Here is an 18,466-nt window from a genome sequence, read left to right on the forward strand (position 1 = left end):
TGAGAATTTAATTGATTTGTACGGAGCTATCTAGCTTGAGAACGGATTCATACTGAACTCCACTATTTAAAATGAACCGCCTCTGCTTCATGTTCGCTTCACTTCGTATGTATTGCAAATCATGTATGCAAGCCTCTTTACTTTTGTAAAACCATATACGTAACAATGCCAATGTCACTCATCGCTATCTTCGTCGCTATCTTCGTCAAATTCATCTTCATCATCATTCGTATTATCAGCATTATTAGTCAAATTTAGATCTCCTCCGCTCCGCTAAAAGGAATTCAATCTTTTTTCTCTTCCCTCAGTGATTTCAACTGCGCTTCGAAATCCTTCTCTACCCATTCAAAGTAGGTTCTCCATATCTGATGTTGGCCGCTTTGCGCACCCATGCCTGTGCTCGCTGATGGAATTCGAGCATGCAGATTCAGCGTTGAGCGGAGAGTACTCTTGGTTGCATCATCTTGTTTCTCGATTTCTTGCTTGACGGCTGATTCCTTCAATTTGATCGACAGAGTAACGCGGAAGCAATCTGCAATCGCGTCGAGGCGTCGAGCTGTCTCATCAGGATCCAGGATGACCAACTTGTTCAACATCAGATTGCAGAGGGATCGGATGTCGTGCTCATCTTTCAACCCGGCGATAATACGATCGTAAAAATCAAGAATGTTCATACGTGAGAACGCGGTCTCCATAAGAGCATACAAAGTTTCATATGCACTCTATAAGCTAGATTAGCAATGCACCACTAAAGTGATAAGGAGTATCTTACCTTTCGGACCTCTAGACCATCATCAACTTTATGTTTGAAAGGTCCCATCATTACCTCATGAATTAACTCTTCCTTTATTACTGATTCACTCATAACAAATGGAAGTAATTGGCTGAGATTGGGGTTGATGAGATCTGCTTTGTTATGCGCAGCAGCGTTCAATGTAGTCAGTGCCAACCGACGGTTCTCCAACTCGGTATCAGTCAGCATGACCCTCAGCATATCAATCAACATGATCTTCAACACTGAGTCGAGTGAGTCATCACTATCAGATAAGGTATAACGGATTGCTTGAATAACCATGGCTCTGATTGAAGCATTTGGGTCGGAGAGATAACCCTGTAAAATCATTAGTGGATGCAAATTCACCACCTTCCAATCGCAACAAACCTTTAATTGTGGCATAAATGCCCTAGGATCAATCATTGTCAAACGACCAATGCACTCTGCCCCAACAGCCTTGTTGTCCTCAGCTTGCGAAGCGGCAAGTAATCTTTCCCAAAGAGTAGTAGTGTGCTGAGTGATGGCAGTGGGGTTGTTGCCAGCTTGCTGAAGTATTTCCTTGATAGAGTGTAGAAGTAAAAATTCATCTCCACCTTTAATCATATTCAATATCTCTGGGAGATACAAAGACGTGTCTCCAGCTCCCGCGCGTCCTAATGCAATTGCTGCAGCAAGAGGAACCTTGTCATAGGATGATTTGAAATGGGCTGTGAAGGTGGATGGATTTAAAGGCGATTTTGCACCCAACTGTAATCCGGCTTCTCCGAGAACAGCCAAGGCTAAGCATTGTCTAGCTTCGTCCGAGGAGGGATTTTGTAATTCGCTTAAGAAATTGTCAAGTGTAACTCCGACTGAGGATCCCCCAAATACCAAAAGGGTGCCAATAGCTTTTCCTACAACTGTAGAGTCTCCGCGAGTGCTAACATCTCTCAATAAACCAGACATCAAAGGTTGACCAACTCCTTGTTTGCCAATATTAGCGACCAAGAGAAGGACAGCGTCAAGTACAGCGCCACTTAATGACGAGGTTAATAATCCGCAAAGAGCAAGATTTAGCTGGTCAGTAACAACAAGCTTTGCTTCATCCATTACCAAAGTAGCCAGTACTAGTAGTGCCGGGCCTAGAAGATGAAGATCAACTGTGGTTAAGAGTGGAAGAAGCGCGTCGATAAGGCCTTGAACAGTCGGAGCGTCGAGAGAGCTTCTAGCTGCCGGAGAAACGATGAGATTCTTCAAGGCTCCAAGACTTGCACCGCGAAGCGATCTGTTGGCCTTCCGGAGTTGCGCAGCAAGCTCTAGAGAGACATCTCGAATCCATGGCGGCTGCAGTTGGCCCTTAGTGGTTGGACCAACCTCAATTGAACCGACCGCAATAGTATCAATAGCTCTTACAGCAGCAAGGCGAGTGGTTTCATTCTTTAGTCTATCATTGAGCAAAATGAGAGCAGAACTTCGGTTAGTTTCGGAGAGAAGCGATAAGCCTTCGGGACTTGCTGTGCGAGCAAGCATGATGCCTAGAGCATGTATCGCACGTTGACGAACTTCAACATCTGCATCGGTAGCGGATACGCGATCGATTATCACTTGATATAATTTCAAAATATCTTCTTGCTGAGTTGACTTCGCCGGCTCCGATCTCGGAGGTGTCAAAGCCTTTACGAGTTGTTCAGCTGTACCGACAGCCTCACTAGAAATCTTGTAAAACCTGTCATGTACAGCTGACGCTACACATGGGATGATCTTAGGTAGGTGTGGCTGTAACACGCTTGAAGAATGAGTTTGTGCAACATCACCCAATAATTTGAGAGCAGCAATTCGTAGAGTATTTGCAGTGGCCGAGGCAGCACCGCCACTAGTAGTTGCAGTAGACGATGAACCTCCCGGTGTTTTGATAGAATCTATGATAGGATCCACAAGCTGACCGAAGTGTTCTGAGAGACCTCCCACCTGAACTGAAACCATTCCATCCAAAAGGTTGATGAGAGCTTGCTTCGTTGGAATGGGGCTTGTCTTCAGTAATCTCACCACAGTCTTTACAATCACAGGGGTCAATCTTGCCAAGTCTGTTCGGGGACCTGAAACAGGGAGCGGCTCAATAGTTGGTGATGTCAGACCAGCAGATCTTGAAATGAATGACTTAGTATCAAAAGTGGCTGACCCAGCACTCTCTCTTCTGCGCTTTCGACTTGGGGGCGCTTGATTCGCATGGCTTAAAGACTCATCTGGCGAAAAGTTGACTAGGACACCCTCCCCAGTCTTCCCAATTAGACATGCCATGGTAGCAATAACTTCAAGTCGAACGTTCTCTTCTCGTTCATTGAACCTCTGAATAAGGGTTGGAGCCACTTGGGCGTATAGAGTTCCATCTTCGAGTAGATCACCGCTACCTCTAGTTGAGATCAAGGTATAGAGAGTTTTCGCGGCACATCTTCGAACCTTCCAACTTGCATCGTCATCATCGTCGTCAAAACCAGCGTCTGCCTCGAAATCATCGTCATCGTCGAAATCGGCCATATCATCTTCATCAGATTGAGTTCCGCCCATTTCGTCGTCATCATCGTCGTTATAGTTTGGATCGTACTTCAAAAATCTGAGAGCTGCTGCGATCGTTTCTTCTGTATGAATTCGCATTTCGGCACCACAAGAGGCTAGAAAGCCGTCCAATGCCACAAGCGCAGACTCTCTTACATCGTCCATCTCAGGGTTACTCTCACCATCTTCCGCAGAATTTTCAATCTGATCTTGAAGTTCTTGCTCACTCAACGCAGAAAGCACAAATGGCGCAAGAGTTTTCAAGTAAGGACCAAACCTCGAGGGTATGGATCTAGCCATCGATCCGAGAATGGTAATGTATAAACGTCTCTGTACAGGGGTCAAATGCGGATTACGAAGACATTCGATGATATGGGATACAAAGCCACTGAGATCGGAATCCGTCAAGTACATAGCAAGTAGAGACACTGCAACAACAGCCCGCTTCTTAACGACAGAACTGGCTTTCTCAGTCTCCAAGATACCGATAACTAAACTTTGTAGTGCTTCGACTTCTGTGTGCTGCAAAAGAGGGCCAAAGCATCTTGCAACTTCTATCAAAACATCAACAGCGTCGGAGTCAATTTCGGTATTCTTGGAAGGATCAAGCATTCCTGGTGGGGGGTTTGGAAGGTTTTGGCCCTTGCTTGGTTTTTGAACAACGATACGCCCGACTAATCTTGGGATCAAAACTCTGCTAATAGCAGAATATGCCTCGAGAACATCTTTGGAGGGGGTAACGCCACTGATCGGTCTTGGTAAAGTGATGACAACTGTTCGCAGGGCCATAGCAGGTATTGAGTTGTCAACCGAATTTTCAGTTGTTAATGTCGAAAGTCTCTCAATTAACGGAGCAATTATACTGCTGGGTAACTTTGCAACAAGAGGGGCAAGGCTATTTCAAGTCAATTGAGTTCTACCTAGATCGAGGATTGTTGGCAGACTTACCATTTAATGGCCAAATTTTGTACCTCTCCATTTTGATCATCCAAAGTTCTAATAACACCATCCACAGTCTTTGCAGCTGTATTGTAATCGTGGTGAAGGAAATCCGGTTTTCCACTCTCCAACACCTGGAAGAGATCATTCAATGACATGAATCTATAATCTGGGTCCGCATCGTGAAGCTTTGGCAACAGAGATGCAACTGTTGATGAAGTCGGATTGACGGTTATTGAGCTGGAAGCCATCCTCACTATGGACCGGCAGGCCTAATGATGATAGCCAGAAGGAGAAATATATGTTATGACAGCGTCAAACTACCATTTGAATGTTGGCAGAAACGCGTAGCTATTTGTTTTTTCCCGGTTTAGATGCGGCGTGAACGGGAGGAGCCTTGAGGGAGTAGAGCTAAGTTAGCTTATTACTTTTGAATGTTATTTCGAGTTTGGATTCCCAAGATCCATAAGTAAGAAAGCAGTAGGGAATGGAGAAACTGTGGACTTGCCTGATGAGACAGTTTATGGAGAAGGGTTGATCTGGAGTCGTAAAGACAGTTTCAATATGTGTTGAATTTGTTTGTAAAGTTGATAGACAATTATTAAAGTACTAGGTAGGTAGTATGGGTCTTGGTGGCCCTTGAGGTGACGGAAGAAGTAGTGGGGGTTAAAGCTAGTACAGTTCTCCGTACAGTAGAGCAGGTACGTCTGGTTGGTTGATGCCTAGGCTCGAGCACGTGCCTTGGTAGGTCTTCTGCGGTTCCACCTGTAGGAAGTGGGAGACTGGCTTAGTCATTGTTGTCATTGTTGCCTCAGGATACAAGATATCGTGGAAGCTCCACCTGCACCAAGCTTTGCTCCAGAGAAGCTCCGATTAGACTCGGCTGGCGTGATCTTTTGCCCAAGTACTAATCTGCCAGGATTTTTTCGGAACCTCAATTCACTCGATAACATTGTATTACCTCATAAAGTACGTACCTACATTTCCTATCCTTTCTCCCACAAATCAATTGATATCCTCAAATATTTTCTCAAGCTTTATTTATCATCAAAATTGTTACTAATAGCGTTTTGTTAGATTACCCACACCTACCTTCCATCTTACCCCTCCGATAATGGCATTCTCACGAGCAGCTATTGTGCGCAACTTGCGCAACTTCCGAGCTAGACCAACCGCAGCACGCCCTCAATTCAACCAAGTTGCTAGAAGAACTTATGCCAGTGGAGGTCATGGAGAGGCAAAATCAGGTGGTGATGCCGTTTGGTATGTTTACCATATTCCTACTGATTTTGACATTCTTGAAAGAATTCGTGAACTAATACGTCATGCTTTAGGGCTGCCGGAGCAGTAGCCGTTACCGTCCCATCATGTTGGTTCCTGATCTCAAACAAACCAGAACCTGCTCACAGTCACGGAGGACACGGGGATAGCCATGCACACGAAGAGCATGAGGAAGAGAAGGAAGAGGAGGTAGAAGAGAAAGAAGAAGACAAGCCAGCCGAGTCTGAAGAGAAGACTGAGGAGAAGACCGAGGACAAGGAAGAGCCAAAGGAGTCCGAGAAGACCGAAGAATCCGACAGTGATGACGAGGCTAAGGAACAAGACACACCAGCCACTTCCGATGACGAAGAGACTGTAGGAGAGACTGACAAGAACGTCCGCAAGTCAATTCCTGATGCAAAGGGTGGAAACAAAGCTCGATCAGAGAGCAAGGCTGCCATCAAGCAAGGCGAGGACAACTCGGAAGCAAAGGAGGGAGAGCCATCGGATAAGGTATGTTGGTATTATGTCGAAGGATTAATAACCGAGGTTAACATTTTTATTCCAAGGCCGCTGCTTCAAAGGAGCCCCAAAGCAAGAACACTCAATCCGGCAAGCAAGAAGGCCTTTCGAACACTGACACCAAGCACTCCACCGATATTACCAACGACCCTAGCAAGAGCAAAAAGGGTGAAGGTGCTCCCGAGACTGCCAAGGTCAAGGGAACCGTCGACCCAAACCGTCCCCAGGTATAAACTAAATTTAATTCGAACTTACGGAAAAGATTGTGCATCCTCAATGCTTTGAGCTCATGAGAGATACATTCTTTTATTGGAAAGATATGAGCCATGCTAACGATGATCCCAGCCTGAGGAAGAATCTGATTCTTAAATATTCAAGTTTATGATCACGATTGAGATACAATAATGTGTCTTTTGCCACGTCGTAATGTACATAATGTATCAAAATCCTTCACAAAAGCACAATGATAGATATTGGGGGGAAATTATCATGAACTACAGTTTCTTCCTCTTGTTTCTTCCGCAATGTGTGCATCTCTTCATGAGTTGATATAACTGTCATAATTGAGCGCCTATTCTACTGAATAGCTACCGGTACTGTAGTTGTGTTAGATTCGAGAGTGGGGAGCAAGTTATTATAATAAAAAGTTTTTTGACTGTTTAGTGTCGGAAATATACGAACCATCCATAATTGCTGCTGGAATGTCAATTCTCAACGTCCTAGTGAAAGTCGTACTCTAGGAGCCATGTCAAGTGTCACACCTGCCAAAGTATCCATCAAATCTAGGAAGAGCAATTACTAGTAAGTGGTAGACTATATAGAAGGAGCGACAGAGCCCCAGTGTTTATCGATGTGTATTTCACCCCTTCACTTTTGTACTCTCACCCAAACATCATCAAAATTATTATCTTTGGCATTGAATCATCACTATAATAAGTGTATCGTGAGTTGCGAATTTCGTCCAACGTTGAGAGCCAGCACTGACCTGAATGAATAGGCTCATTTATAAACATGGCTCCGATGACCATGGCAGCTCGCCGAGAGAAACGGAAGCTGGCCAAGAACCCACCAGTCACGAAATATAATTTGGATCCAACTACTCCAGTCCATCGACAATCACTTGCAACTGCTGCTCACGCTCCTGCCATGGTTGAAGCCAGGCAGCCCGCAGTTACTCCCCAGTTGCGTTATGCCATTCCCGATCAACCACAGAGATCGGAACTATCTATGAACAGGAACAAGTCTGAACATAAAGGACAAAGTGATTGGATGGTCCCGTTCTGTCATCATCCTGAGAGTGATCACACAACTGCCTTGGAGGGATTATTTATTCCTTGTCTCCTATACGGCAAAACTCACTGGCGATTGAAGAATGTAGCTCTTGGTCGGGATCCACATGACTTTAAGCCTTCTGATGGCTGCAATTCGATGTGTTGGATCCATGGTGCTTTGACAGCTGCTTGTTGTTTGTCGAGTAAGTATATACTCGGGTCAATATTCATAATACCTCTGCTAATCAACAAAAATAGTCGGTCTTACTCTTATACAACGTGCCCGGATTCGCGCCCAATACAGAATATTAGGGTCTATGGGGAACGATGTCATCAAGTCATGTTTCTGTGGTCCATGTGTGATGATGCAACATGATCGAGAGGTCCGGGCTAGAGAAGGTGCTTCAGGGCTAACGAAATTCCCCAATGATGCACAAATGTCTCATAAACAACCCAATCTATCGCAGCCAATGAGATATGCCTCGCAAAAAGCACCTTCAGCTGAAAATCCAGGCATAGAAAACAGGATATACAATCAAGGAAGACGTTATACGGATTCTGAGCTTCGAGAGGTCCCTGCAGTAGCTATACTGAGTACCAGTGAACATAGCTGTCAGGGTTCGAATAACCAGAGCACCTCTCAACATTGTGAAATGGAGGAATTGAAGGATCATATGCTTATGGAGCCGCATAGGAGGGCTATCAACTCCAGCAATGCCGGTGCCGCTGTTGATGGTACTACATCTTCAAGACAGAAAACTCGAGTGAGTTCAGAGAGACTTAGTTTGGGCAGTATTGCCAGTTGCAGTACATTTTTCGTTGAGCCAGATTCGCCGACTGCTTCAATCCATGGAATTTATCTGCAAGTCAAAGGTTGTGAGAAGCTCTCTAGAATGCCAGCAAGAGGAAATCTCTCTTACGTTCATGACTTCTCTGATTACTCCGCTACCAAGATTGTATTGGAACATTATGCGAAGGAAGAAAGGCGTTTGCAGGAGAAAGGAACCGTCAGTTGTCTTGCTCACTTTAGTGAAGACAAAGAAAACCTTCTGCTGTCGGTCTCGGATGATCTTGTTTTATCATCTACCACATCCTCTAGTTCTAGCACGGTTCGGCAACATACATCCAAAGAAGATGCTTCCAAAATGCCGCTTTCCGAGCTTGTCAACCCGTGCCGTAACGATAGCTGCGCCGAATCGGTGGATTCCGCTTGGTTATTGGATATACCAATACAACATCGAATTTCAAGTTATTCTATTATACCTAGGAACCCATCTAGTATCCGGGGATCGATAAGAAATCACAGAATCACAAGCTGTCCTGCTACACCTGGTACCCCGGTTATTAGCACCCCCGAGAGCTCTGCAGAAAGGAATCGCATGCTAAGTTGCACCGTCGAGACCGCACCTCCATCAAGCTCACCTTCTCCGGTCTTGCAAAACAATGGCTCACCATCTATCATGGATATCGTGGATGATTCCGATATTTCAACTCCTCTTATTCAATATTCACAGTACCGTCATCTTTTGGACGAGAATACTCTCGAATCCGGCTCGCCTATTTCTAGATTTTCATCAAGATCTCGAGCTTTCAGTTGTACTGCTCTTAACCCTGTTTCCTGTGAGCAACACTCCTTAGAGGGTTGCTCTGATCTTGCTGGTGATTGCAGTCCCGTTACAATTAGACAACATCGTATATCGAGCTGTTGTGCTTCGATTCCCTCCGGTAGCATGAATCAAAGCGATGGAGATGGGTCTCATAAATTAAAAGACTGTAACTTTACGACCGGATCTTCTACGCCTGTTCTCACTAAGCCGTACAGATTTGCAAGTTATGTGGCTGATAGTCCCCAATCTAGTCGTAAAAGCTCAGCGGTGATGGCTCACTTGATGGAAGATGGATGCCTACTTTCTGGAGTTGCAAGTCCTATCAAGCAGCATCGTATTTCAAGCTGCGGTGGCAACGCCAGTGACGGGAATTCGGCAAATAACAAGAACGAGAACGGATATATGTCATCGAGCTCATCAACTCCAAACCCACGTCAACATCGGGCCGTGAGCTGCATTGCTTCCACCATCATTTCGGAGTGCGACGAGCATCTAATTGATGATTGCGAGTACGATTCTAAAATCAGCAGCCCACTTTTACAGCACAATGAAATAGATTGCGATTTAACTTCAGTGTCAGGAGAAGAGCAGAGACATTTGTTGGCGGTATTGGAAGAAGAACAGGAACACTTACTAGAAGAATGTGTGGCAGATTCTGGCCCTTCAACCCCTCTCCGACAGCACCGAATTTCAAGTTGTGTTGTTTCTGGCCCCTCCAGCAATAGAAATTCAGTGGTAAAGCAGCACAGAGCTTCTAGTTGCCCCTCAATCATACCGGCCGAGGGTAGTCGACCAAACAGTGTATCTCATGATTCTCTTCGACTTCCTCGAGGACTTCTCGTCGATACTAGTGATAATGATCAATCAACTCACACAAACTACGAGGATTGTCTACACACACTAGATGAATGCATTACTCCAGCCGACAGAGCGAAAATGGAAGCCAGTGCAAGCCGGGACACTGAATATGAAAAATATAGCACGAGGATTGCCCATCACTTCAACGACCAACCATCCGAGTTCAATGAAAAGTCCACTGTCAGAAAAGAAGGAAGTCAGAGACTTAGATTCAACGACTTCGCTTCACACGAAAGCGATGCTCAATTTACACTCGCCCAAGTTCTTTCTCTGAACCAAGAGAGCCCCTTTGTTAGTGTAAATCCAATGGACGGAGATGGAACCATGAGTGTGGCTAGCCGAAAAGGAAGTGCTGCACCGCCAGTACCATTTCCATCGCCCGCTGCACCGTATCCCTCGCCAATCACGCCATTGAATATATCTGGTGCGTACCCGCAATCTATTACGCCTTTGAGCCTGAGGAAAGATAAGAAAAGATTTCCGTCGGAACAAAGCTCGGCTGGGAGTGGGTTTGCTAGTTACTTTGGATTTGGTAGCTCGAAGAAGACATCATCAGGGCTGTGAGTGGCCACTGTTGAACTTTTAGAGTTTGCGACGGCGCTGACATACTTATAAGAATCGATAATTCTGGTGGTAATACCGGTAGGAGAGTCGAGAGTGGAAGTGCAAGTAGAGTTAGGGATATGGGGCTGGGGGTTGTCGAGCTGGCGTCATTTGAGGAATTGGAGTTGGAGGAGCTTTTGAGCTAAGATGATTTGGAAATTGGAAGAATTAGGGGGTTCATATTGTTGCGGGTGTAGAGGTAGGATTATGATTATTAGTAGTGTTGCTATGGGTGATATTATTGATGATGGGGATGTATATAATATCCATTCCGTTACATTCTTTTGTGGGTTTTCAAACCGCCATTCATACATACGTAGCTTTGAATCCGCATGATTGTATTTGAAATACTAGAGAAGAGACGTCAGAAAGAAAAGGCATGCTTTAATAAATTCATTAGTTATCATTTGCCTTGCTCACTTGAGCGGTAGAGGATCTGGAAAGTGGATATATGTAGTGCGTGTACACAAGGAGGCTGGGAATTTGCACGAGGAGTTGAAAAATTCCAAGAAAGAACTTATGCACGACATACATACACAGTCCAGACCCATCTGCAGGTCACACACAAGCATATGCCCTGCATCGTACTCCATATATACCCCATAATCTAGAGAATCGTCCCGCAATCACATTACATGTAAGTACGTACCTTGTATTCGCATTCACATTCATCTCACTTGACCGTCACCTCAAAAACACTCGCCAAAGACATATTTTGCAAGGCATTGCTTGCTTCACTTGCTACTAACTGTATGGATGGATTCATTTTAACATGAACACGAAGATTTTCTTATTACATTTAAAAATTTGATATCTTGCCTCCCTTCCTGCCTGCATGCCTGCCCGTCTGTGTCTGTGTTTATGAAACCGATGAATACTATGCTTCTACTTCTTTGATGAAGATGACTGGCAATGCAGTGAATGCAGTGCCAGATCAAGATAAGACAAGTATGGACTTGATAGAAAGTAGGAGAGATAAAATTACAAGAATTTCTTCCCCTTTCCTTCCAATTTCCCCGCGCGCCTTGCCTGAATGCCCCTTGTTTGAGATGTGAAAAATTGCCAGATTTCGAGAATGATCTGGTATGATGTGGTGTGTGAAGATTTCTTCGACTTCCCTGTGTTGAAGGTTTCGTATTTTCTCCTTTGCATTGTGCATTTCGATTGGAAGTGTGGGAGTTGTTGGTAGTGGGTAGTGAGTAGTTTTTAGGTGAAGTTTACACAATGTAGAAGGAAAATGAGTGATGGTCGCGAACTCGAGGATTGAGGTTGATGGAGAGACTGTCGGGGGCGTAAAGAAATAAGGTATTCGATTCAAATCGTAAGATTATGTATGACAGTAATTTAACCGACGGATTGGTAAAGGAGAAGAGGTTCGCCAACATTTTCGATTTCGGGAATTGTGCATTTGAGGTCGAAGGCTTTTGAGAGAACAATCTTGAAAATCTACAGGTGGATAGTTCGTTAGTTGACGGTTTGTTATAGAAGCAGTATCGCGTAGACCGCAAGCAGCTATGTAAGAATGAAATATAGATGGTCTTACCTTTTGAACGTTGATGCTATGGCTTGTACTACTAAAAATCAGACTTGCGCGCATAGCTTTTGCGAATCTTCGAGCCTAATGTCACATCTGTTAGCATGCCTCAAAACGAAACGAAATCGAAGTATTGGTAAGACCAACCTGATTTGAGATTTCCTCTTGGTCCTCTCTTGGAAAGTTCACAAAATGATCGTATTTTGTGCCGACCAGGAACGGAATCGCCGTCTTGTTGAAACCTCTCCCCTGCCTATACCACTCCTTAATGCTATTCAAAGTACTCTTTCGCGTCAAATCAAACATGAATAATATAGCCACTGCATCGTTGCAAACAAGCGGTAGCATATTCACGAACTCTCTCTGTCCTCCCAAATCCCATATTGAAAATGTAATCTCGGTATTGCGTATCGATATAGTTTTCTCCATGAAGTTAACACCCAATGTCTGAATGTAATCTTCATCCCAACTACCTTCTACATATTTGACCATTAAGGAGGTTTTGCCAATTTGAGCATCCCCTACCATGCCGACCTTGATGACGACACTATTCTTCGAGCCCCGTTGTTGCTGCTGTTGCTGATCTGTACTCGCACCTGAACTCCGTGAATTTTGTTCTTGGTATGCGTTGCCATAGTTGCCGTGACCTGACAGCCCTGAAGCCGGGCGCGAAAGTGACGCGGGAAAAGTTGTGGGAGGGGTAGCATATCGACCATTTGTAGGTTCTTCTTGTGGAGGTGACGCGGGATATTCTTGTGGATATTGTGATGGGGTTTGGAAATCTGCAGATGCAGACGCAGAGTGTCGACTGTTATGCGTTGGCGTATGTGCTCTCTCCTCCATTCCGCCCATAGCATCGTCTTGGGGTGGGTCGACTCCCTGATTATCGTATGCGATTTCGGCGTCCATCGAATCTACTGCGTCGTGAAATTGAGCAGGAGAGCTCACTGGTAAAGCGGTAGGATCCAGGTTGACTGATTTATGGGTAATTATAGAGATGAATGTGTAAGGTTACCTATGAATCTTTATAAGGGTGAGATCTCGAATTGGCGGCTGGAAGAAGGAGATCAACACTGGGATGTTAATGGTAGATCATTCACGGCTGATTGTAGTGTAGTGTAATGTAATGTAATGTAGTGTAGTGTAGTGTAGTGTAGTTGTAGTGTAGTGTGTGAGTTATTTTGGTATCAAAAATTGCTGATGAATCTATAACCGCCGTGGAAGAAAACCACCACGATGAAAGTCAGGATATGGATGGCCAAGAGGAAGATTCACGGAGAGATTTGAATTGTATTTCGGATTGGACGATTGAAGTTATTCCTGATGAGAAATATCCAGGGGGTTTCTTGTAAGCCTGGTACAAGGCAAGAAGACAAGGCAGGGCAAGGCAGGGCAAGGCAAACAATTGGCATGCGGTGGTTCGGCGCTTGGGCGTGCGAAAGGAAACTCGGGCAGGTCGACCAGAGACACTTTGCTCCGTAATAAAGGTATTTGGGGAGGTATTTGGGTAGGGCAGGGCAGGGCAGGGAGGCAGGTATTTCCTCTTTTCGACGCGTCTCCCTATAAGAGTTCTTTGGGTTGTTGTTGGTAGGAGAAAAGAATGAAGCCGTGTTTGCTTGCTTGTATTGATATTATCATCCAAGTATTGAAGAGGAAGAGGAAGAGGAAGAGGAAGAGGAAGAGGAAGAGGAAGATGCAGGAGAAGGAGAAGAAGAAGAAGGGAAAAGACTTTGTTCCTCCTAGGTACACTTCGATCAGTACTTTGTCTCCAGATTGGGAAAGTTACAGAGTCTATTTATATTGTGTTTGTTTTTGTTTTTGTTTGTTTTGATCTTTGTATGTGTATGTGTAAGTAAGTGTAAGTGTATTTTCACCCGTATCTGTGTCTGTATTTACATTAAAGGGCTGTTATTTCATACATTATATAGAACCATATATTCATATCATTAGCCAATTGATATTCTTGCTCCTATTGATAATTGGATTCCTTTTCCTCCGGTGGGGGGTTCCATTCAATTCAATAGATCGCCATTGGATTCCCTCGTTGTCCTCCCTGTCCTCCCTGTCCTCCCTGTCCTCCCAGTCTTTGGCTGTCTTTGGTCTGAAGACAGAGAAGAGACAGAGACAGGAGACAGGAGACAGAGACAGGAGACAGGAGACAGGAAGCAGACACAGAGACAGGAAACAGAGACAGAAACAAAAACAGTCTGGATGTTTGTCCGCTTAACCTTGGCTCATTTCTCTGATTGGTTCAATCGCTTTGGGTCCATATAAACAATCCTCATTTTTATTATCTCACACCTCTCTTTCACTCTATCGAATTAATGATTCCTTGACTAAAGCTCAACTCCACCCCAAAATTCTACCCCTCAAACATCATTTACACACACAATCATGGCATCAATCGCAAGGAGTTTAAGGCCATGCGCCTCAAAAATTACATCCAGCCCATTCAAGACTGTTCCGTCATGGAGATCTTCATCCTTTGGAGCTGTTCGAGCTTTCTCGGTATCTAGAGCTGGTGAGTTCATCTTCTTATCCAAGGTGCTCCGACCACCGGCCTATGTCATAGAGTTTTTATGCGCAGAGTGAAGAAGTTGAGCCAGTGTGGTCTACGAAGTGTAGATGAGACTTTGGAATACTCACCTTATCACTATCATGAGAATGTTCATTGGGATCCAATTTCTACCCATTGCTTACCATATATCCCACCAATACTGACACTTTCTTTGCCCAACCGCAGCTTTCAACAAGAAGTACACCAAGGACCACGAATGGATTCTCCTGTCTCCCGATAACAAGACTGGCACAATCGGCATCAGTGACTATGCCGCACATGCTCTTGGTGACGTCGTTTATGTCGAGCTTCCTACCGTCCCCCTAGACGTCGGCGCTGGTGATGCCATTGGTGCCGTAGAGTCTGTCAAGAGCGCATCCGATATCAACAGTCCTATCGCTTGCAAGATTGTGCAGGCTAACAAGATGTTGGAGGAAACACCAAGCACTATCAACAAGGGGCCCGAAGATGAAACAAGTGCCGGAGGCTGGGTTGCCAAGGTTGAAGTTGGAGAGCAGGGAGTCAAGGATCTGGAAGGCTTGATGGATGAGAGTGCTTACAAGGCATTTATTGAGGAATAAGCAGCGCAATGGGAGTTGCCATATGACGAGAAATGAGGGCATGGTTGCATGGACGGGCGGGGCATAGCATAGACGGGGGATTCAACTCAACATTGACGAATGTGTATTTGGGAATGGAGTTTATTCAACAAACATAAGGGTTGGAGTGGAATGATACTGGGTTAGCTACATTTACATATGTATGCAGCTTTTAGCGTTCTTGGAACATATTTGAAAGCTATTGGTGGTCCAGCCAGTTAATCTATGTAAAGATTTTTTTACTTTTGTAGCCTATGTGCCTGTGAAAGAAATCATGCGGGGCTTCATTTATGCATTACCACCCTCCTTAATGACGGGACGATTAAGGTTGATAGCCTCCAGTATTTTGGCAGCACCCTTGCTAACCAAATCTTGGGCAAGAGACCATCCAAACTCATCAGCATCTTTTGGCGTGAGAATCTCCTCCAACCTCTCTGATTCCACGCTCTCGGTTCCATCAAGACTGACAACGATGGCCTTCATTAACAATTTCCCCTTTTCGATCCAGGTCGTCTCAACTCCGATCGGCACACTGCATCCACCTTCCAAAGTTCTCATCAGACTTCTTTCCGCCAACCCCGCCAATTGAGTCGGTTCATGTTGCAACGCAGAGATCATCGTGCCGATTTCTTCGTCACCATCTCTAACCTCCAGAGCCAATGCACCTTGTCCCACAGCATGCAACATACCGCCACCCTCTGTTTTACTATCCAGATACTGCGTGATTCTCTCTCCCCAACCCATTCTTAACAAGCCCGCCGCTGCTAAAATCAAACATGAATACTTCCCATCATCCGCATCCAACTTATTCAACCTAGTTCCAATGTTGCCCCTCGCGTTCTCAAACTTTAACTCGGGGTACTTCCTAGCTATCTGCGCGCTTCTTCTCACACTACTCGTCCCCACAACGCTTCCAGCCGGCAGCTCTGACAAGCTCTTGTAATTACTTCCTGCCTTCATAATCAAGGCATCCCGAGGATCTTCTCGTTCGAGGATGGCACCAATTATACATTTGCTCGGTAATTGCGTTGGCATATCTTTAAGACAGTGAACCACAATATCCAACTTTCTGTCCAACAACAAAGCCTCAAGTTCATGTGTCCATAGACTCTTTGCGCCAAAATCATGCAGAGCAGTTACTTGATTCTTGTCGCCCATCGTTTCCAATTTGGTAATCTCGAAGTTTAAATGGGGATGGGCTTTTTCGAGCGCAGCCTTTACTTGCTCGGTTTGCACCATGGCGAGTGCGGATTTGCGTGTGCCAATGTGAATAGTGGCTGGCTTTTCATTCTGGGATGTCTCGCGTTCGGATTGGTGATCGAGAGCGCGGAGGGGCGCAGTGTCTTTGGAGGACTTTTCTTGGGTACTGGTAGTGGGGTCGAGAACGGAGCGGGAGGATGTAGATTCTTTTTGCTCGTGAGTCGCCATCTTGGATTGGGTATGAATTGAAAGTAACTGGAGCTTTCAATGTGAATATGTGGTATAGAGGTATTGGAGTTGGGAGGTGGAAGAGCAGCTGAGTGATGCTCCTTCATGGTGGGGGGTATTTCGGTGAGCTTACAATCCACTAAACCCCTCTATTGACAGGGGTAATGGTTCCACAATAGTGTGTGTGTATCTGGTTCAAGTGAGATTCACCAGGAAACACAAACATAAAACAACAACAACAACAACAACAACCACAACCACGACCAACCATCAATTACTGTATTCACCGCTCTTGAGTCTTAAATAGTATTTTTGACAATTGGTGAATAGAGGGCAATTGTTCGACTCAGATACAATATGAGACATGAAATACTTGAACTTCACTCAAGTCATGTTTAAGAAGGAAGAGACAGATTCGGTGATGATCTGTTTGACACACAGCTCATGAATCTCACATAATACTTTGACCAGAGATTGAAATCTATTGATGGTCAGGCAATGAAAGAGGCTGTGTTTGAAGTCAAGCCTGCTATGGGTATCAACTAGATGTTGACAAGATGCAAACGCTGAAGTACCAAAACAATCACCTCTTAATGGTCCTCGCGTCTATTACACTCTTTCATTCTTTTCTACATTTCTTCCGTAATCTTCTTGGCAATTTCCAAGACACTCTCCAACTCTCTTGCATCCGCGCGACCTAGACCGCACTCTGTCGCGATACCAAAATCTGCAACAACTTCACTCGCAGATTTAATTCTTAATTTCGTCCCCTCAAGGTCATCCTGATGTAAGACTCCCAAATACAACTCTGTATCATTCTTCTCCAAGTTTTTCAATGGTTCAAAGTACCCTCGATCAATCCGATCTTTTGGTACAGGCATGTGAATCCAATTAACCGGTCTTCTCCTTCTTGTTCCAGTCAAGACTCGATTCGCAACATCGACTAATAAGCTCATGTCTTTCGGTTGCGTGAAGTGTTGATGTCCAAGATCACCGTAGCAGAAATGGAAGCCGAGTTCGACGGATGGGTCTATAGCATCTGCTAATTCGAGGACACGATTGACAATACTGTCTTTTAAGGCCATGATCCACTAAAACGTCGAGTTAGTACTCGTCTAGGCGTTTGAATATCAAATGATAGAGATGCCACCAAGTCCACGAATACTTACGTGTAGTGGAGGCAACACAACTCCTTCCAGAAATGCAAACTCCACAGCAACGTCCCATTGTAGAGCCAAATCTTCTGCGGGAATCTCATCTTGAATACGACGAACAGCTTTCAGTAAAGCCTTTGTATAAACTGGTTCAACTGCTTCTTGATATGCTGGCTCGATTGCTACGTGAAGAACATTGATGGGTGTAGGAAGTGAAACTTGGAATTTCACCCCGTTCGGTATGACACCACCATCCCGAAGTCTACAAAAAGTAGCATACGAGTCTATGGCAGCATCATCATATCCAATAGGCATGAGTTGGATCTTCTCGGGAGAAATGGGAATTGGGCCTGGATCCTTGGCAAGGGAGAAATATAAAGAGCGGACTAGATAAGGGTATCTATAGAACACGCTTCTTTGCCAGAGGACGAAGTTCCCTCGGTTACCAGGTTCACCATCCGGGATACGCTTTAATTGGGTGGGAAATGTAGCACTGAGTGTACGGTAAACAGTTGGCGTGTCAGGGAGACAGATACTCCCCACGAAGTGCACATTCTTGCCGGAGGGAGAGGCCATGTTGGAAAGTTCGCAACTAGTGCTACGTAGGATGGAGTTTCCAGGGAAAAGGTTATGATATGAAAAGTGTACGACAAACAGGCGAGTGAAGCCTAGCTAGCTTTATGATATGGAAAGAAAAGGATTGACACAATGGTATTATCTCAAGCTGAACGACGAGGGCTTCTTATATAAATTATTTCACATTCAAAATTCACCTCCAATACTTTATTTGGGAAGCGAAGGAATACAACTACGCCAGTACACTGTTA

General features: G+C 44.8%; 7 protein-coding genes across 9 annotated transcripts; 3 read left to right on the top strand and 4 right to left on the bottom strand.

Annotated features, from left to right (window-relative positions):
* BCIN_03g07250 (hypothetical protein) lies at nt 1–4,919 on the bottom strand. Its single transcript, XM_024692140.1, has 5 exons — nt 4,755–4,919; nt 4,256–4,642; nt 1,163–4,202; nt 773–1,111; nt 1–722 (listed from the first exon to the last, which is right to left on the bottom strand). The coding sequence occupies exons 2-5, from the start codon at nt 4,495–4,497 to the stop codon at nt 285–287; spliced, it is 4,059 nt and encodes a 1,352-aa protein (XP_024547914.1). The 5' UTR covers nt 4,498–4,642; nt 4,755–4,919; the 3' UTR covers nt 1–284.
* A 212-nt stretch (nt 4,920–5,131) lies between these two features.
* Nucleotides 5,132–6,711, top strand: BCIN_03g07260 (hypothetical protein). Of its 2 annotated transcripts, XM_024692141.1 has the most exons (5): nt 5,132–5,215; nt 5,324–5,509; nt 5,581–6,019; nt 6,076–6,255; nt 6,374–6,711. In XM_024692141.1, exons 2-5 carry the CDS (start codon nt 5,361–5,363, stop codon nt 6,395–6,397), a joined length of 792 nt encoding a protein of 263 aa, XP_024547915.1. In that variant the 5' UTR covers nt 5,132–5,215; nt 5,324–5,360; the 3' UTR covers nt 6,398–6,711. The 2 variants fall into 2 exon arrangements, with proteins under 2 accessions (XP_024547915.1, XP_001549879.1); XM_001549829.2 differs by lacking the exon at nt 5,132–5,215 and having other exon boundaries at nt 5,258–5,509.
* A 192-nt stretch (nt 6,712–6,903) lies between these two features.
* On the top strand, nt 6,904–10,747 carry BCIN_03g07270 (hypothetical protein). 2 transcript variants are annotated; one of them, XM_024692143.1, is made up of 4 exons: nt 6,904–6,971; nt 7,026–7,502; nt 7,558–10,324; nt 10,381–10,747. In XM_024692143.1, exons 2-4 carry the CDS (start codon nt 7,040–7,042, stop codon nt 10,511–10,513), a joined length of 3,363 nt encoding a protein of 1,120 aa, XP_024547916.1. In that variant the 5' UTR covers nt 6,904–6,971; nt 7,026–7,039; the 3' UTR covers nt 10,514–10,747. The 2 variants fall into 2 exon arrangements, with proteins under 2 accessions (XP_024547916.1, XP_024547917.1); XM_024692142.1 differs by having other exon boundaries at nt 7,558–10,747.
* Nucleotides 10,748–11,045: 298 nt separating this feature from the next.
* On the bottom strand, nt 11,046–13,275 carry Bctem1. Its single transcript, XM_001549827.2, has 3 exons — nt 12,049–13,275; nt 11,911–11,985; nt 11,046–11,813 (listed from the first exon to the last, which is right to left on the bottom strand). Exons 1-3 carry the CDS (start codon nt 12,808–12,810, stop codon nt 11,712–11,714), a joined length of 939 nt encoding a protein of 312 aa, XP_001549877.1. The 5' UTR covers nt 12,811–13,275; the 3' UTR covers nt 11,046–11,711.
* Nucleotides 13,276–14,028: 753 nt separating this feature from the next.
* Bcgcv3 lies at nt 14,029–15,274 on the top strand. Its single transcript, XM_001549825.2, has 2 exons — nt 14,029–14,422; nt 14,645–15,274. Exons 1-2 carry the CDS (start codon nt 14,296–14,298, stop codon nt 15,037–15,039), a joined length of 522 nt encoding a protein of 173 aa, XP_001549875.1. The 5' UTR covers nt 14,029–14,295; the 3' UTR covers nt 15,040–15,274.
* Nucleotides 15,275–15,276: 2 nt separating this feature from the next.
* On the bottom strand, nt 15,277–16,587 carry Bchem3. The gene has a single exon (XM_001549824.2). It carries the CDS (start codon nt 16,483–16,485, stop codon nt 15,346–15,348), a length of 1,140 nt encoding a protein of 379 aa, XP_001549874.1. The 5' UTR covers nt 16,486–16,587; the 3' UTR covers nt 15,277–15,345.
* Nucleotides 16,588–16,949: 362 nt separating this feature from the next.
* On the bottom strand, nt 16,950–18,454 carry BCIN_03g07310 (hypothetical protein). The gene is made up of 2 exons (XM_001549823.2): nt 17,655–18,454; nt 16,950–17,576 (listed from the first exon to the last, which is right to left on the bottom strand). The coding sequence occupies exons 1-2, from the start codon at nt 18,213–18,215 to the stop codon at nt 17,115–17,117; spliced, it is 1,023 nt and encodes a 340-aa protein (XP_001549873.1). The 5' UTR covers nt 18,216–18,454; the 3' UTR covers nt 16,950–17,114.
* Nucleotides 18,455–18,466: the final 12 nt, after the last annotated feature.

This window comes from Botrytis cinerea, chromosome 3, assembly GCF_000143535.2.
Source record: "Botrytis cinerea B05.10 chromosome 3, complete sequence".
Classification (NCBI taxonomy): domain Eukaryota; kingdom Fungi; phylum Ascomycota; class Leotiomycetes; order Helotiales; family Sclerotiniaceae; genus Botrytis; species Botrytis cinerea.

Excerpts from the sequence above, each read along its gene's own strand:
- BCIN_03g07270 (XM_024692143.1), top strand. The coding sequence starts at position 7,040 with ATGGCTCCGATGACCATGGCAGCTCGCCGAGAGAAACGGAAGCTGGCC. Across the intron at positions 7,503-7,557 it reads AGCTGCTTGTTGTTTGTCGA|TCGGTCTTACTCTTATACAA; the intron begins GTAAGTATATAC and ends CAACAAAAATAG. Across the intron at positions 10,325-10,380 it reads AAGAAGACATCATCAGGGCT|AATCGATAATTCTGGTGGTA; the intron begins GTGAGTGGCCAC and ends CATACTTATAAG.
- BCIN_03g07260 (XM_024692141.1), top strand. The coding sequence starts at position 5,361 with ATGGCATTCTCACGAGCAGCTATTGTGCGCAACTTGCGCAACTTCCGA. Across the intron at positions 5,510-5,580 it reads TCAGGTGGTGATGCCGTTTG|GGCTGCCGGAGCAGTAGCCG; the intron begins GTATGTTTACCA and ends GTCATGCTTTAG. Across the intron at positions 6,020-6,075 it reads AGGGAGAGCCATCGGATAAG|GCCGCTGCTTCAAAGGAGCC; the intron begins GTATGTTGGTAT and ends TTTTATTCCAAG.
- Bctem1 (XM_001549827.2), bottom strand. The coding sequence starts at position 12,810 with ATGGACGCCGAAATCGCATACGATAATCAGGGAGTCGACCCACCCCAA. Across the intron at positions 11,986-12,048 it reads AAGAGGAAATCTCAAATCAG|GCTCGAAGATTCGCAAAAGC; the intron begins GTTGGTCTTACC and ends ATGTGACATTAG. Across the intron at positions 11,814-11,910 it reads ATAGCATCAACGTTCAAAAG|ATTTTCAAGATTGTTCTCTC; the intron begins GTAAGACCATCT and ends ATCCACCTGTAG.
- Bcgcv3 (XM_001549825.2), top strand. The coding sequence starts at position 14,296 with ATGGCATCAATCGCAAGGAGTTTAAGGCCATGCGCCTCAAAAATTACA. Across the intron at positions 14,423-14,644 it reads TTTCTCGGTATCTAGAGCTG|CTTTCAACAAGAAGTACACC; the intron begins GTGAGTTCATCT and ends GCCCAACCGCAG.
- BCIN_03g07310 (XM_001549823.2), bottom strand. The coding sequence starts at position 18,215 with ATGGCCTCTCCCTCCGGCAAGAATGTGCACTTCGTGGGGAGTATCTGT. Across the intron at positions 17,577-17,654 it reads TTGTGTTGCCTCCACTACAC|TGGATCATGGCCTTAAAAGA; the intron begins GTAAGTATTCGT and ends TCGACGTTTTAG.
- Bchem3 (XM_001549824.2), bottom strand. The coding sequence starts at position 16,485 with ATGGCGACTCACGAGCAAAAAGAATCTACATCCTCCCGCTCCGTTCTC.
- BCIN_03g07250 (XM_024692140.1), bottom strand. The coding sequence starts at position 4,497 with ATGGCTTCCAGCTCAATAACCGTCAATCCGACTTCATCAACAGTTGCA. Across the intron at positions 4,203-4,255 it reads CAAAATTTGGCCATTAAATG|CCTTGCCCCTCTTGTTGCAA; the intron begins GTAAGTCTGCCA and ends GACTTGAAATAG. Across the intron at positions 1,112-1,162 it reads CATTTATGCCACAATTAAAG|GGTTATCTCTCCGACCCAAA; the intron begins GTTTGTTGCGAT and ends ATGATTTTACAG.